Source organism: Antennarius striatus, chromosome 13 (genome assembly GCF_040054535.1).
Source record: "Antennarius striatus isolate MH-2024 chromosome 13, ASM4005453v1, whole genome shotgun sequence".
NCBI lineage: Eukaryota > Metazoa > Chordata > Actinopteri > Lophiiformes > Antennariidae > Antennarius > Antennarius striatus.
The window spans coordinates 2,892,160-2,906,399 of record NC_090788.1 but is presented as its reverse complement, the minus strand read 5'-3'; the positions used below and the strand labels follow the sequence as shown (position 1 = coordinate 2,906,399).

At 42.7% G+C, this 14,240-nt stretch overlaps 1 protein-coding gene across 4 annotated transcripts in view; it reads right to left on the bottom strand.

The window, feature by feature from the left end:
* Window positions 1-14,240, bottom strand: part of ncam1a (neural cell adhesion molecule 1a) — a 202,490-nt gene that overhangs the window by 25,406 nt on the left and 162,844 nt on the right. For all 4 annotated transcript variants that reach the window (XM_068330418.1, XM_068330421.1, XM_068330422.1 and 1 more), the window contains 4 exons: window positions 12,241-12,425; window positions 11,698-11,794; window positions 9,926-10,093; window positions 6,785-6,910 (listed from right to left, as the gene is read on the bottom strand). In XM_068330418.1, coding sequence (XP_068186519.1) covers window positions 6,785-6,910; window positions 9,926-10,093; window positions 11,698-11,794; window positions 12,241-12,425 — 576 coding nt within the window. The remainder of the gene's footprint in view (window positions 1-6,784; window positions 6,911-9,925; window positions 10,094-11,697; window positions 11,795-12,240; window positions 12,426-14,240) is intronic.

The following is a 14,240-nucleotide window of genomic DNA, read 5'->3' as shown; positions in this document are numbered from 1 at the left end:
TGTTCCTTGATCCTATGCAGATCTAGCAGCGTTCCACTAGATCGGAGAGAGAGAGAGAGAAAGCATGCCGGACGCTGGAAGTAAATCAGACAGTGTCGGTTAGAAACACGGTGGAAGGGTCAGCGTCGGTGCATTCAGGGTTATTCATGAACGTCAGTCAGTTAGCAAACTGGTTTTCTGAGGAATAGAACAGAGGAAGAAACAGAACCAGAAATCTGTCCATGCAGGGCGAGAAATGTCGGACACCGCGACACTTAGGCAGCAGGAGGAGCTGGATCAGTTACTGAGAGCATGCTGGTGGAGAAAAGAAGCTGCGGTGTCATTGTGTGCGTTTGTTCTTGCACTAGACAATTTTTAAAAAAATATCTGACATTGAAAGATGAATATTAAGTGAGGGAATAAACTTTTTCACCTCAGGTTATGAGTCAATCTGGCCCTAAACATGCAAAAGAGAAAGTTCCCAGCTTTGTTTTTGAAATTCTAACTTTGTTGCGCAAAATGCAATAATTTATATCACTTCTTTATATAATTAAATAGGAAATAAATGTAAAAAGACACGGACACATGCAGACAGGACTGACATTTTTTGGTTCAGAAACAGCAGAACAGGAAGGATCGGGGCGTCACCAGGAAATAAACTTGCATGCTGCAGTAATGCAGTGGGTTGCTGCGAATCAGGGAACCGGTGTCAGCTAAACGACATAATTTATCAAGAAGATGCAGGTGTGTATGAGGAGTAAAATTAATCAGCACATACGTGTGATTATCTAATTAAATTCGATCAGTCGCGTTTGGCGTGTTCTATCAGCAGACGCAGGTAAATGAATAAATGCTCAGGTTAATGCTCTATAGGAGAAAATGGGTTCAGTGATGGGTTAAAAAACATGTTGATGATGTCAGTCAGAGTTGAACTACATGTAAAAGAACACAGCTTGGAATTTCTAATTAATTTACGTATAATTTCCAGCTGATAATATGTGATCTTTACCTGGGATTAATCCGGATACGAACAAATGCAGTAAATGCGATGTTTGTTGTTTTCTATTAACTCACTATAAAATTAATCTAAATGTCTGAAGTCTGAAGATGAATGAAATGGAGAGGTCATGCACTTGTGTTAAATGTTTTCTACACTTCTTTTCACGTCTACGCTAAAGTGAAAATGCTCTAATCTCCTACCTAATCTAATCTAATCTAAGATTCCGTCTAAATGAGCTCGTCTGATCGCAAACTAAACAGAAAAAAAAAAATTACCTTCTGTTGGCCAGCGGAGACGACATCATCAGCACCATGCAAGAGCCACATGACAAAGTCACATGATGTGCACGCACATGATTTGTCGATAGGAAAACATAAGGGGAGGAAGGATGGGTTTGGGGGGGTGGGGGGTGGGAGAGGTTGGAGGGGGGGGGGCACATGGGAAACATACAAAACATTTGAAATGATGAAAAACAGAATAAACCAATGAACAGGAATGATGCATACAAAATAACACGAGGATAACAAAAAGAAGGCACACAAACAACCAGGAGAAACACGTAAATAGACAAACCCAGTTAAACCCACCCCCCCCCCCATGAATTATGAAGCAGACAGTTTTGTTGTTTTTGAAAGCACGTCGAGTCAGTATCAATAAATAAACTTGATATTGAATTTAAGATCATGATTTAAGGCTAAATGTCTGTCATGAATCTCCTCAGGCATCCAAATTGCTTTATTTTTTACATTTAATATGGAGACATTAATTAGTTTTCAAACCCTGTCTGCATTGACTGCTGTTAAATTAATAAGAGGAAAACAGGAAACAATGCCAGCTTAATACGAGAGACAACACAGCAGAAGTGTTAAAGGATGAAACACTGGGAGAAATAAATACTGCATCTGGTAAAAAAACAGGTTTATTTGAATGATGCAAAGGCAGGAAAAGTCGAGTCGTCGCATAAATATTAAGCAGTTCATCAGAGGTGAATCTAAAGTAACGTCCAGGCTGTCGTCTCACAAAGGCGTTAAAAGGCGAATTCAGAGGGAGAAATTTGGTTAGAAACATTTCTCATACAGTACATCAGGACCTTAATTAAAACGAAGCATCGAAAGACATTCAGCGATTACTCCATTGACCGCCGAGCAAACCCACGCGGCTTGTTTGTTTGCGCGCCGCAACGTCGGTCCCTCAAATGTCGCTTTAAAATTTATGTAAAAAACTCAAATGAGAGCAAAGAGCTTTGGAATCAAGTCGCACAAAGGTGCAATCACTTTGCACAAAAATAATGATGCAGTAGCGACGGGGGTTGGCAAGCGTTGCTAATTAGCATCAGGCGGTAGCCTCATCTGTTACCTGAGAGGAAGAGTTCTGCAGAGAATCTCTAAACAGGCCCAGTAGGCACGACTCAGTCTATTTCCTGCACAGACAGAAATCTCCTAAAGTATGTGGAATGCTCTGTCATGCGTGACAGATGAGTCGATACTGTCTGAGCTGATTGGACGCGACGATGAGGAACACCGAACAACTGTCAAGACCAATCAGATTGGCCGGTGACTGAATGGTTTCCATAAGAACTACAGCAGAAGTACAACCGAGAAGCAAAGTTAGGTTCTGTAGGGAGAAGCAACGATGCCCACCGATCATTTAGTGAAAAAATAGAGGAAAAAATAGCATCGTGCAGAGAGCAGTAGCAAACTTGCACATTATACATATTTAAATGGAGAGTTTAGCTCTGCTTTGTTGGGCGAAGGAAGTATTCGGACTCATAATCGAGTTCTGGATCTACCGGGATCTGCTTTCACACGTTAAAGGTCAAAGCAAACTTTCACAACTTCCTTGTTTGGGACCAGACTTTCCAACTTTTCAGTTTGATCTTTCCAGTTTGAGTGGCGGGTGTGAAACCTCTGAACAAAAACACGGTTTCAATCAAAAACTTGGGTCTCTCAAGGTGCCCCGGATCAAAAACGGAAGCACGATTTGGGTTGTTTCCTGCACTTTTTTCTTCTTGGGGGATGATTAAAACTTTCAGACCAATCACGGGACGTAAGAAAAGGGTCAGTTCCTCAGGTGGATTTGAACCCAGGACCAAAAACAACATTGTAGTCCACTGGTTAAAACGCTAACCATCGTTGTTAGTAGAAATGTCAGTTCAAGACTGTTAGCACCACTAGTTAGCCAAACTCATTCAGCTGGTTTGCTCTTCCCTACAGTGGGGAAGGGTTTATTAGCTCCCACACCAATCTGAAGTCAGGCAGGCACCGACATACTCACTAGAGGTCACACTGGTAGCGGCGATAGTGGGCGGGATAGTGGTTGGGACCTCTGATGAAACTGAAAGATGGTGAAAACACGGTGAGAGCAGCTGGTCCTCTCAACAGGAGACTGTCGTCGGGGTCAGTTTTGTTTTTGGTACCGCACCGAGAGATTCCTCCGGAACGTTCTAACGCAACAGTGACTCATTTTTGTTTCTCAGTATCTGTTATCGCCTCCATGGCGCCGTCCAAAAACAACGGACATCTCATTGGTTTGAGGTAGCGGGACACGTGTATTTCTCAACAGACGTCCTGAAGAGTCGAGTTCTCAGGAGGTCAAAACGTGCAAAACGAGCATTGATTTTGAAGATGAGGAGAAAATGACCGCAAGAGCAAAACACAAGCTAAGTTGTTAGCTAGCATTAGATGTATGGGCCAATCCTGATGTCGGTCAGATGTCACATGATCACAAATCCTGCACCGATAATAGTCACGGACTCAAACTATGTAGAATTAGACACTTGTTTAGTATCATATTAAACCCATGATTAATAGCTGCCTGGTTTAGCTGATTTTTTCCGTTTGGTACAATCAGCAGAAAAATATCAATGCTCTTATTTTTTCAGGCTTGACTATTATTATGCATTTTAAAGGATTATCAGTCAGCGACACCTTCCCCAACTGCATGCTGGGACACCAAGCACATTACCCCCCTCGCTCTGGCCAACTTACAACATCTACCTGTTTTATTCCGTATTGATTTTAAAATTTCTACTCATCATTTTTACAGCTTTAAATGGCCTTGGCCCAAATTATATTAAAGATTTATCGGGGCCTTGTGTCCCTGGGATTTCTCCCAAGATCTGTGGCTGCAAATCTGCTGGTTATTTCAAGATCCCAGCTTGTGAATAAAAGCTTTCTGCAGTCCGAGTCCTCGGAGTGTGAAACGATGTTTAATGAAATCATTCGGGCTGCAATTTTTAAAAGACGCTAACAGAAAACTTTCTTTAATAGGAAAGCATTAATGAAGTATCTGTTATAAATTAATTGGTTGCTACCATTCTGGTATTAACATTTAACATTTTACAGTCAAGATGTTTTGTCATTTTCTGTGAAGCGCTTCGTAACCAAGGTTTATAAAAAGAATTCTCATAAATGACTCTTGTTACCTTCAGCTGGAGATTACAAAAGCTGACACGAGTGTACAGGTTTTTATTCGCTGATGACAGCCTACAGTGAGTGAGTTTCTTTATTTTGTGATTCAGAAAACAAACCAATCACTGGAAAAACATTTTCTGAGCAGCTGTAAATGTATCATTTACTCAAATAAAAGCTGCACCTCAACAGAAACCAGCAGCGTTTTTAGAACGACCTCCGAGTCAATGGCCGATGAAAACTTCAAAATGAAAGCATGTGCTTTTTTTTGGGGGGTGGGGGGGAAATGACGGCCTGAATACTCATTTTTTTCACGTGAGCCTCCTTGATTTTTACATCATATTAGTATTCATTTCAGTAATATGATATGACATTTCTTCAGCTATTGATTCATTAGAATAGGGCAAAAAACTTGATACCACAGAGTCTATGATGTAAAGAAGTGAAGAGGAAGGGATACTAAAGAAGAAGAGCTGTAAAAAGTACAATAATGTATAGATAGAGAACTTTTCTTTCAACGGAGGACATGCGTTGAAGAAGCCCTTGAAAACAAGTTCATTCCTTTCATGGACCTTATCCATCTCAAATAGAACCTATTTATTCTTGACGTGATTTTTTTTTTTTTTTTTTTAAATAGCAATATTCTGAGAGAGCGGTGGAAATAAAGCAAAAGAATGCAGTGGAGATGGAAACAGTACAAAGGAAAATAAGGCAGAAGAGAGAGAGATAGAGAGAAATAAGACTTACTTGTGGAAGAATACCCTGAGAAGTCCGATGGAATACAGAACAGATGGAAAACCAGGATGAGAAAGCATTGAAACAAAGAAAGAGGTTGAAATGAAAAAAAATTTGAACAATGAAAGAGGGCAGCTCTGTAACGGTAACCCGCCGCCACAGTCTGCTGCGTCTTACGTCTTTCTTCCTTCGCTTTGTTCCGTAGATATATTTCACTTTTAAATTCAAATTCTCAAATAGAACACTGGGTTTTTCTGGATGACACTTTCCCACGAAAGACTAAATGAGCTCGCGTTTTTTTTTTTTTTTTTTTTAATCTGACTCCTTTATGTTACGTGTTTGTTTGTTTTTTGTCGAGTTAAAATCTAAAATACACTTCAGACGTCGGCAGAAACACCAAAAGACGAAGCAGGTGGGAGATTCTCTGAAGTTTCAGGGGGAAAATGTGGATGGAGGAAGTGGAGGCGTGGTCTTAGAAGGATTAGGGGGAGGAGCCACAGGTGGAGGCGGGACATGAGGGGCGTGGCTCTAACTAAAACAAACAAAAGGTGAACAGAAAAACCATCAGTCTGGGATGGATGGACAGAAAAGATGGTTACCGATTATATTGATAATAGACTTTTATTGTGTGAACAACTTGGTTAAAGCCTTTTTTTTTGCATCTACATTGATCTCATGAAAAAAAGTAATTCAGAACCAGGTTGATACTTTTATCCGTCAAACATAACGAAACATTGATGGGATGATGGGATGTCTCAATTGTTTCCGGGAAAGCCAGATTTGGAATGTGTAATTATTTTCTGTTATATAATTGAATAAATGCTAATCAGTTCTCTAATGATGCGTAAATAGACAACAACAAAAAGAGACACAACTGACGACAAGTTGTTACACTCTGATTGGCTGTGACAGGTGTTATGCACCTGCTCATTACCGTAGTACGGTTTGCAGACGCCGCCGGATGTTTTTTTGATGCAGCTGTGATTTGACGGTTTGAGCGTTTTTTTTGTTTTTGTCTTGTTTTTTCGAGAAAAGGAAATGTGCGAGAACACCGCCGGTGACAGAAACATCCAGCAAATTGCCGCCAATGTCAAATGGGACGCCGTCGAATCTTCCCTCATCGGACCGACAGACGGGCCATCTCTCCTCTCTTTCCCTCTCTCCATTCGCTAAACAAACCGTCTTCGTCGGGCCTCGACCTCTGCCTGCAGTTTTAAAAATGTGCGCCATCACGAACTATAAATACGGCGTCGACGCGCTGCATCGAAGAATAAATCAGCCTTGAGAAAGCAGGAGTATTTCTCAGAACGCTCTCGCTAAATCACCTGAATAGCGAGCTAAAAGGACAGTTCTGCGAGGAATCGGAAGAGGAGGACGCGCGATCCGCAAACATTCATGAGGAGAAGGAGCGCCTTAGCGACGAAGGACACACAGGTTACACTCAGAGTTAATTGAGTCGGATTGTAAAGCTGCAGAATTGTGGGATGTTCCACCCCTGGCTGGAAAAAGACTGTTATGGGAATAAAGGAGCTCTCCTTTATTATGAGGGGGAAGAATCTGGGCTCAGCTCTACAGGCGTTAGAGGGATCAGGTTCTAAGCAGCGAGGTCAGAGAAAAACGCTGACAACCAAGGACACAAACAGGAAGGGGCGGGACTTACGGACTGGCTCGGTCTTGAAGGTTTTGACCGAGGTGCTCTCGCTTTCGCCTTTGCCGTTGATGGCGGACATCTTGACCTCGTAGTTGGTCTCCGGTTTCAGGCCGACGATGGTGATCTTTTCCAAGGCTGCGGAAGGAGAGCGTGTCTTAGAAATGTGCTTTTTAGTTTTGTTTTGTTTTTAAATTGTGTAAAAATTGTGAATTTATATCATCTTGGAAAATAGATTGAATCGTCAATCAATTATAAAAGACACGTGAACGTCTCCGATCGTTTTCTCTGGATGAGCACGCGATTGAAACGCTCCACACGACTCGGCTGTTCTGACCGATCCCTCGTTTTCCTCCCGATTCAGATAACAGCATAAATCATTTGCTATCACAAGATAATCATTAAAAAAAAAAAGCAAACTTAGCAATTTCGGGCTTCTGTATTTAAGCAAACTGCTGACGCAGCATTTGTTTTCCATGGAGGGCTCCATCTCCAGCCGACTGAAGTCACTGAAACAGAAAGGGACGGCCCTCGTGACGGACATAATCCTGCTGTGGCGTCGGATCGCCGGCGCTTTTTTGGCTCAATTTCTCTTTATTTCATTTAAACTGCTAAAATTAAATCCACTCCTTTTTCGGACTATCCGTGCATCCAAAAGTAAGAAAAATTGGATTAAGCAAAAGTGTTGCAGAAGGTGTGACATTTGGTACAGAAATAAAGTTATTATGGAAGTCTGGAGCTTTTAATCTCTTAATATAATTACTTATTTCTTGCTTTTAAGCACTGACAAAACATTTAAACTTTTTTCTCCACTTCTTAGAAAAATGTACTTTTTTTTTTCTCCCTAGACAATTATATTTGCATATTAGCAAGGCACCAATCAAGATTCGCCCACAAATGCACACACGTGTTTCAGCCGTTGACATAAAATCATATCTCACTGCGTAATACAAAGAACAGTAATTTCATGGTTCAGAACAAATGTAGAGCCCCGTGCAAAACAGCTCAGAAATGTATTTCGATTACAGACTTTCAGAGAAATTTCCAAAGTGTTTCCCATTAATGTCTTGATGAGAAAGACTCGGAATGAACCGTGCAGAAGTGGCTGCTCGGGGGCAACTGTGCCACTGCAGCTATAAGCGAGCATAAGGCCAAATTAATTCACGACTGGGGTTTTTTTTAAGCGGGAAAATCAGTAAAAACCGATGTCATCGGCGAAACCAATCATGTTCAGATGAGCCCGGAGTAATTTAGCCCTGATTACCGCACGGGCTTCCTGAAAAGGTTATCCCCTACAAATCACAACAATGACTTCAAACTCAACTGTTTTTAGTGGGTGTTAATCACCGCGGCTACAGTCAGGTGTTCACCGCGGCGTCGAGGGGGCCGCCGACGTTTAGCAAATTGATCGCAGGAGGTATTAAAGCCCCCCCCCCCCCAAAAAAAAGATTACGGTTACAGATTTCTTCCCAATCAAACACAACACCAGCAGCTGAAATTGTATTTATGATCTCATCCAACTAAATAAGGTGCACAATCCACACTAATGGCACTAATTATAATTTTAACCATCATAAACAAAGTTGGCTTTATTTACCGTACGGTTCAGGCTATGGGGTCACAACCTATTCGCTATTCTAGCTAGACTAATTTTGTTTAGTGCAAATTGTTTTAATCATTTTAATGTATTGTGTTTTCGAGCTCCTTGCCTGTTTATTATGAATCATGAATTAATGTTATCCTTCTTATTTACTTACTATTTTTTCACAGAGTTAAAAACAACTCTATGCACAACTTCCTGCTGAAATAGTCCCCAACAAGGCCTCTGCTAGTCGTTTCTGCCTTGTTTGCATCTTTGCTGAAAGCTACAATCCCAGTTTACTATTTTAAAAAGTATTTTGAGACATAAAGAGAGAAAAGTATTCATTTTTGACCCATTTTTGAATGGGTGAGAATGAATGGGAAGGTTTTCATTGCCAGTCGTGGTACGGAAGTGCTTTTCATGGGATGCGTTGACAATAACGGCAAATACAAATTCACGCTGGGGACCAAACACAAAAGGAACGCAGCCATTACCCCCGCACCTATGGAAAGATGGGGTCTTCGTCACATATTCACGCTACACTCAACAGAAAATCCTTAATGGTTTCCATGCAGCCGTGCTTTGACTTCTTGCATCCCCAGACGGATGCTGTTTACACGCAGAACCCACATCGATGATGGGTGTGGTGTGCTAGCAGTACTGCTACCAAACATATGATGGCAGAGCTGGTTCACAACACCGGCAGAGACGCCTGAAACTGTTTCCACATATTTCATCCTCCCCCATCAGTAACAATGCACCTCCTTCCTCCTTGACATTCTGGTTTTTTTTGTTATTTAAAAAAAAAAACGGATTAATAAATCAAACGGAACAAAATGAATCTTTTTGTTACGGCTTTACGTCACCGGGGTGTGGATGACGTGCTTGATTGAGATATTTTTAACGTTTCCCCCGTTGATGTGTGGGGGCGTAGGCCTTTCTGACAGGTGGCTCCCCAGTTGCCTTCAGAGGTATCGATGATGTGTCCCGTGTGGCAGACGGGACAAAAACTGGGTGATGTGGGGGGATATTATCTCAGGCCTGTCAGCGTTTGAGCGGTGCTCCACCTCTCCTCCTGGCATCAGGCATCAACTGGCACGTCTGGATTAACCATTAATGCTGACTGAAGTGTTTGCAGCAGAGTCGCTCCGTATCTGCTTTTTGTGTAGCGACGATGTCAACGAAGAGATCGTAAACTAACACAAGCTGCACGCTTTTAAGTGTCTTTTAACTGATTTAGTGATTTTTTTTTTCATGGATTATTAACCACACTGTATTTGCTATGTAAGTGTTTTATCACAATGATACAGATTCCCTTGATACTTACAAGTTTATGGGTAAGAAACACTTACATTTAGGTGACAATTAAATCTGCACAAGCGACACTGAAGTGTAGCTGATGCAGGCGATTCATTTTAAATTGCCAGAAGACAGAGCTTGAGGAGAGATTCTAAAAATACCCCAAAACACCCACTTCCATGGGATTCATGCGGGCAAGAGCAGACAAAAACAATTCAACGGAAATGGAATTCTGAGATGCCGACGTTGTTCTGGAGAGACGTGTGACTCACCGTCTTCGGCTTTGTACTCCACGGACCTCCAGTTCCTCTCGGGCAAACGCCATTCCACTTTATATCTGATGACGGGCGCTCCTCCCGTGGACTCGGGTTCTCTGAAGTGAACCTCTGCTGTGCTGGAGAAAGGCAACACCAGCCACATCTGTGGAGATTCAGGCACATCTGCAACAGACAGAGACACAGGGATGGACGTGGTCTTCCTCAAACCTTCGCCAAACAGCAAGCATGGATGGAAAAGTATGGAGGATGCTACGTCCGACGGTCTATTCTCACACAATGAGCACATATCTCACTTTTATCTGCACCATCTCTAATTTGTCTCTTTCTAAAAGTCTTACCACGACGCCGTTTGATCCACGATCGTAGATCCCGATCTTTGCTCACCCAATGGGGGAGTGGGGTGGGGAAAGGAGACTGAGGTCGGCGGCTTCCTCTACGCAAATTTACAACACTATCAAAAAGGCCTCCAAAAAGGAACTTCATGAATAAATAAAATTAATTTACTTAACTTACATCTTGTCCCCATGTAAGCTCAACATGATCGAATTGATGCACCATATGGAATCCTCCTGTTAATGCTTTACGGTTTCTTTATATATGGATCTCATCTCGTGTCCTCGCCTCACCCAGCTCAAACTTCCTCGCCTACATATGGAAGTAAATCTCCGGGTTGCTTTTATTGCGCCCAAAAAACCTGAAATACAGCCTCCGGAGCCTCCTGCATAAGAAAAGACGAGTAATTTACAGTCTCTACGACGCAGGCTAGAAAGACTATATGTGTGATTAAGCACATTGTCTGCGTGCTTTGGCAGGGAGATAATTACATTAAAAGCATTAGAGGGGCTGATGTTGTTGGCTCGTATTGATCCGGTCCCTGGAGCACTGATTGATAACCCTCTGGTCCAGATCAGACCCTTTCATATCCGCGGCAACGAGTGACTGAAGATCTGCAGAGACGGTTTCCCCATCTGTTCGAGTGGACTTTGATTCACAAAGACAGGCTGGCTAGAGCTAGAGTCACCCTGGATAATTTAGCGCTCTTCTATCAGCACCATATGCTATTTCTTTTTTATCTTTCGCAAGGAGGAGGACGGCTTAAACGGCGGCGGTCAATTTGTCTGGTCTGTAGGGTTCATCCACCATACGGTACGCTCACGGTCTCTGCAGGGCGTTCAATCGACCTTCACCTCACGTCGCATCCATTGTGCTGAAACTTTAATTTGCAGTCGTGACATTTACAAAGCAACACCGGACACCGATCCGATTTATGCAAGTCTGCAAAAAGAGAAGCGGGCGGAAAAATGAAGACTATATCGACTCTAGGTGCCCTCAATGGCGTGTAATGCAGGTGTTTTATACTGGAGGCCAAGTTATGCCATTGATATAGTAATGTGAAAAATATTACATATATAGATATTTCAAGGGTTCTTTTTTGCAAGTGTGGCAGACAATATTGAACACGATGGCAGCGGTGTGCAAGGCTTTCCTTAGACGGGGTGCTGAGCTGCTTTCTCCACGACTATTAAAGCTAATCTGAAACAGGTGGTACTTAAAGGCAACATCACTTCCTTTATGCGAGCAGTTAAGACACGTCTTTTGTCAGATAGAAGCGGCTTCCTGATGCGCTTTTAGGAAAAAATCCTAAGTGACGTCTCATATCTTTCATTGTAAGTAGCAACAGAACACAGAAGTGGTTATAATAGGGCGATCTATGTTCGTGAAACCTTGCCGTGATCACCGTGCCCCCCCCCCCCCCCCCAACAAACCTGCTTCGATGAGGAGGAACTCTCTGGACTCTTTGCCCATCATGTTGGCTGCTGTACAATTGTAGCTGCCAAAGTCAGTCTGGGAATCGGGAGTCACCTGGGAAACGATGAGAAACAACACACTCATGTGATGAAAACAGGAAGTAGAAATACACCACAGAAGGACCTAATTATATACATTGTTAGTTATTTAATCAGAGCTAATCACAATTCATTTAGAGAGGGGTCGTTATGCAGATGCACAGATATCTACTTCAGGAACTAATCACTACACACTACTTCATTAACATACCCAGCTCTCAGTACTCAGTAATTTGTCTACTATTATCATCCCTGATGTAGGATTTGCTATGAAAAGTACTTGTTGGATACTCATTATTCAGGACACTCACTGGAAATGGAAATTATTTCTTTTGTTTCTGATTTCATTTTAAAATTACCATCCTGTTTTTCATTTCGAGCAATTAAACCCGCAAATGGAAACGAATACACGAGGAATCAACTAAAACATTAAGAGAACCCAGGTATGAACAACAGGCAGACCTCCAGGTAGCTGATGGTTCCCGTGTTGTAGATCTTGATGTTGGTGGAGTTGGCGGAGGGCAGCTCCAGTCCGTCCCTGAACCACACCACCGACGCCCCGGGGTGAGCTTGAACCTCACAGGTGATGTTGGTGGGGTTCCCCTCCCATGTGTACCAAACCACTGCACCTCGCACCTTTGGAGCATCTACAGCAACCAAAGGAGAGAAAATATTGTTAAAATCCCAACAGAGTCTGTTCAGAATACAAAAAAAAAACCAGCATGGGAGGCAGAAAACGGCAATAAATAAAAGTTTTCATGTTCATTGCTCGATTACAAATTACAACTAGTATTAATATTATTATAGTCAAACCCTGAACATCCCTGTCTGAACTCATCTACAGCGCTGAAGCAGCCACACTGGGTTTTGTGCTGCAGGAGAAAAATCATTGGTGAGATTTCTCTCCCTTTCCTGAAGCTCTTTTTCTCCGTAAATCTTATCACCACTGCCAGTAAGATACTTCATTTAGACATCCTTGTACCCCGAAAAAAAAAAAATGGAATTCAGAACATTGCTGAAGGCAGCCAGAGTGATGGCAATGCTGACTGTACCTGGAATCCAAACAGGAAGATATAAGTGTGTTATAATAGCAGTGTTTTGTTGCTCCTATACATTCAGGGTGTTCTATGATAGCAATTTAAATTCTTAAGTCTACCCCACGCCGTCTTTATGGGGCATCAAACTGCCACTTTTTTGCCCCAGTGACTTGTAAGAAGAGGAACTGTGTTTTATTTTGCGACGCACCGGCACAGAAATTACAAAAGCTTTAATGTCCCACATGGCTGAGCAGCATTATCGCACCGAGAGTCTTACAGGTGTTCCGTCGTGAGTTAGCAAGAACACTGAGCAAACTTCTGTCTGGCTGTGCTGTGGAGTCGGGGTGTGTAACAGGAGATGAGTCTTCCTTTCATTACATCCAGCTCACGTCCCTCAGCACTGCTCCAGCGGAGTGGGCTTCCTCAGTGCTGAGAAATGTTGCGACCCCCCCCTCTCCACGACCCCAGCCAAGGTTTTTACTTCTGACCCCCAGGATCCTTGAGCGCTTCGCCACCCCCCACCCCCACCCCCCTGGAATTGATGTGCGAGGATGAGTCGATAGATGCTTCATCGCCCGCAGCTCTGATTGGTTTTGCTCTTTCTTTCAAGTACGACTTTTTTTTTTATCCTTTGCTGGCTCACGGCGGCGTCCCTGAACTACTCGTTTGATTCCAGGAGGGGTCTTCCAGCCCTGTGGGGGGCGATGTTATCAATACCTTTGATGACATTCGAATTAAAATGGCATGGTTGTAATTGCCTAGATCATTAAAGATAAGTACAGACACAGGAGAGGGAAGGACGGATGGTTTTCTTAGAATAAAAATATCATTAAATAAAAATACAACGGGGTTTAAAGATAGCAGGACTTAGAAATAGATGCTAGCATGTCTAACTGCAGAGCCAGCAGGACGGATGAGACTACATCTGTCCAGGAAACGACCCTCTTGGAGCTCAAGCGCCGTTTTCTTTCAGACGTTTGCATTAAACACACCTCAGGCTGCTGACACAAACGGAGCCCCAACAGAAAAATATTTTTACACGTTTTCCGTCGGTCCTGCAGCGGCAAACAGAGACACACTCAGTCCGGCTAATGGGATCACGCTGTGCAGCAGATAGGAAGTTCCATGCCTAGATAACGTCGTCATTGTTGGGGGTGGGCGGACGGCGATAGAGAGGACACAGAGTGAAAGCTGTGTTCAAGACAAAGCACCTTCTCTTATCGATAATTGCTTGGTAACAGCGAATCAGCAACCTGATTACTCACTGATTAGTCTGGCTAACTGCGAGCGCTAACACAACTCTATCAACGCCGTGTTGTGATTATATCTGGAGCAAATTGCTGGTGCATCGAGAGCGTGGAATATTAATCCAATTAAGACCGACTTTATTTACAGTATGTGGGAACAGATTTTAAAGATGTTGAA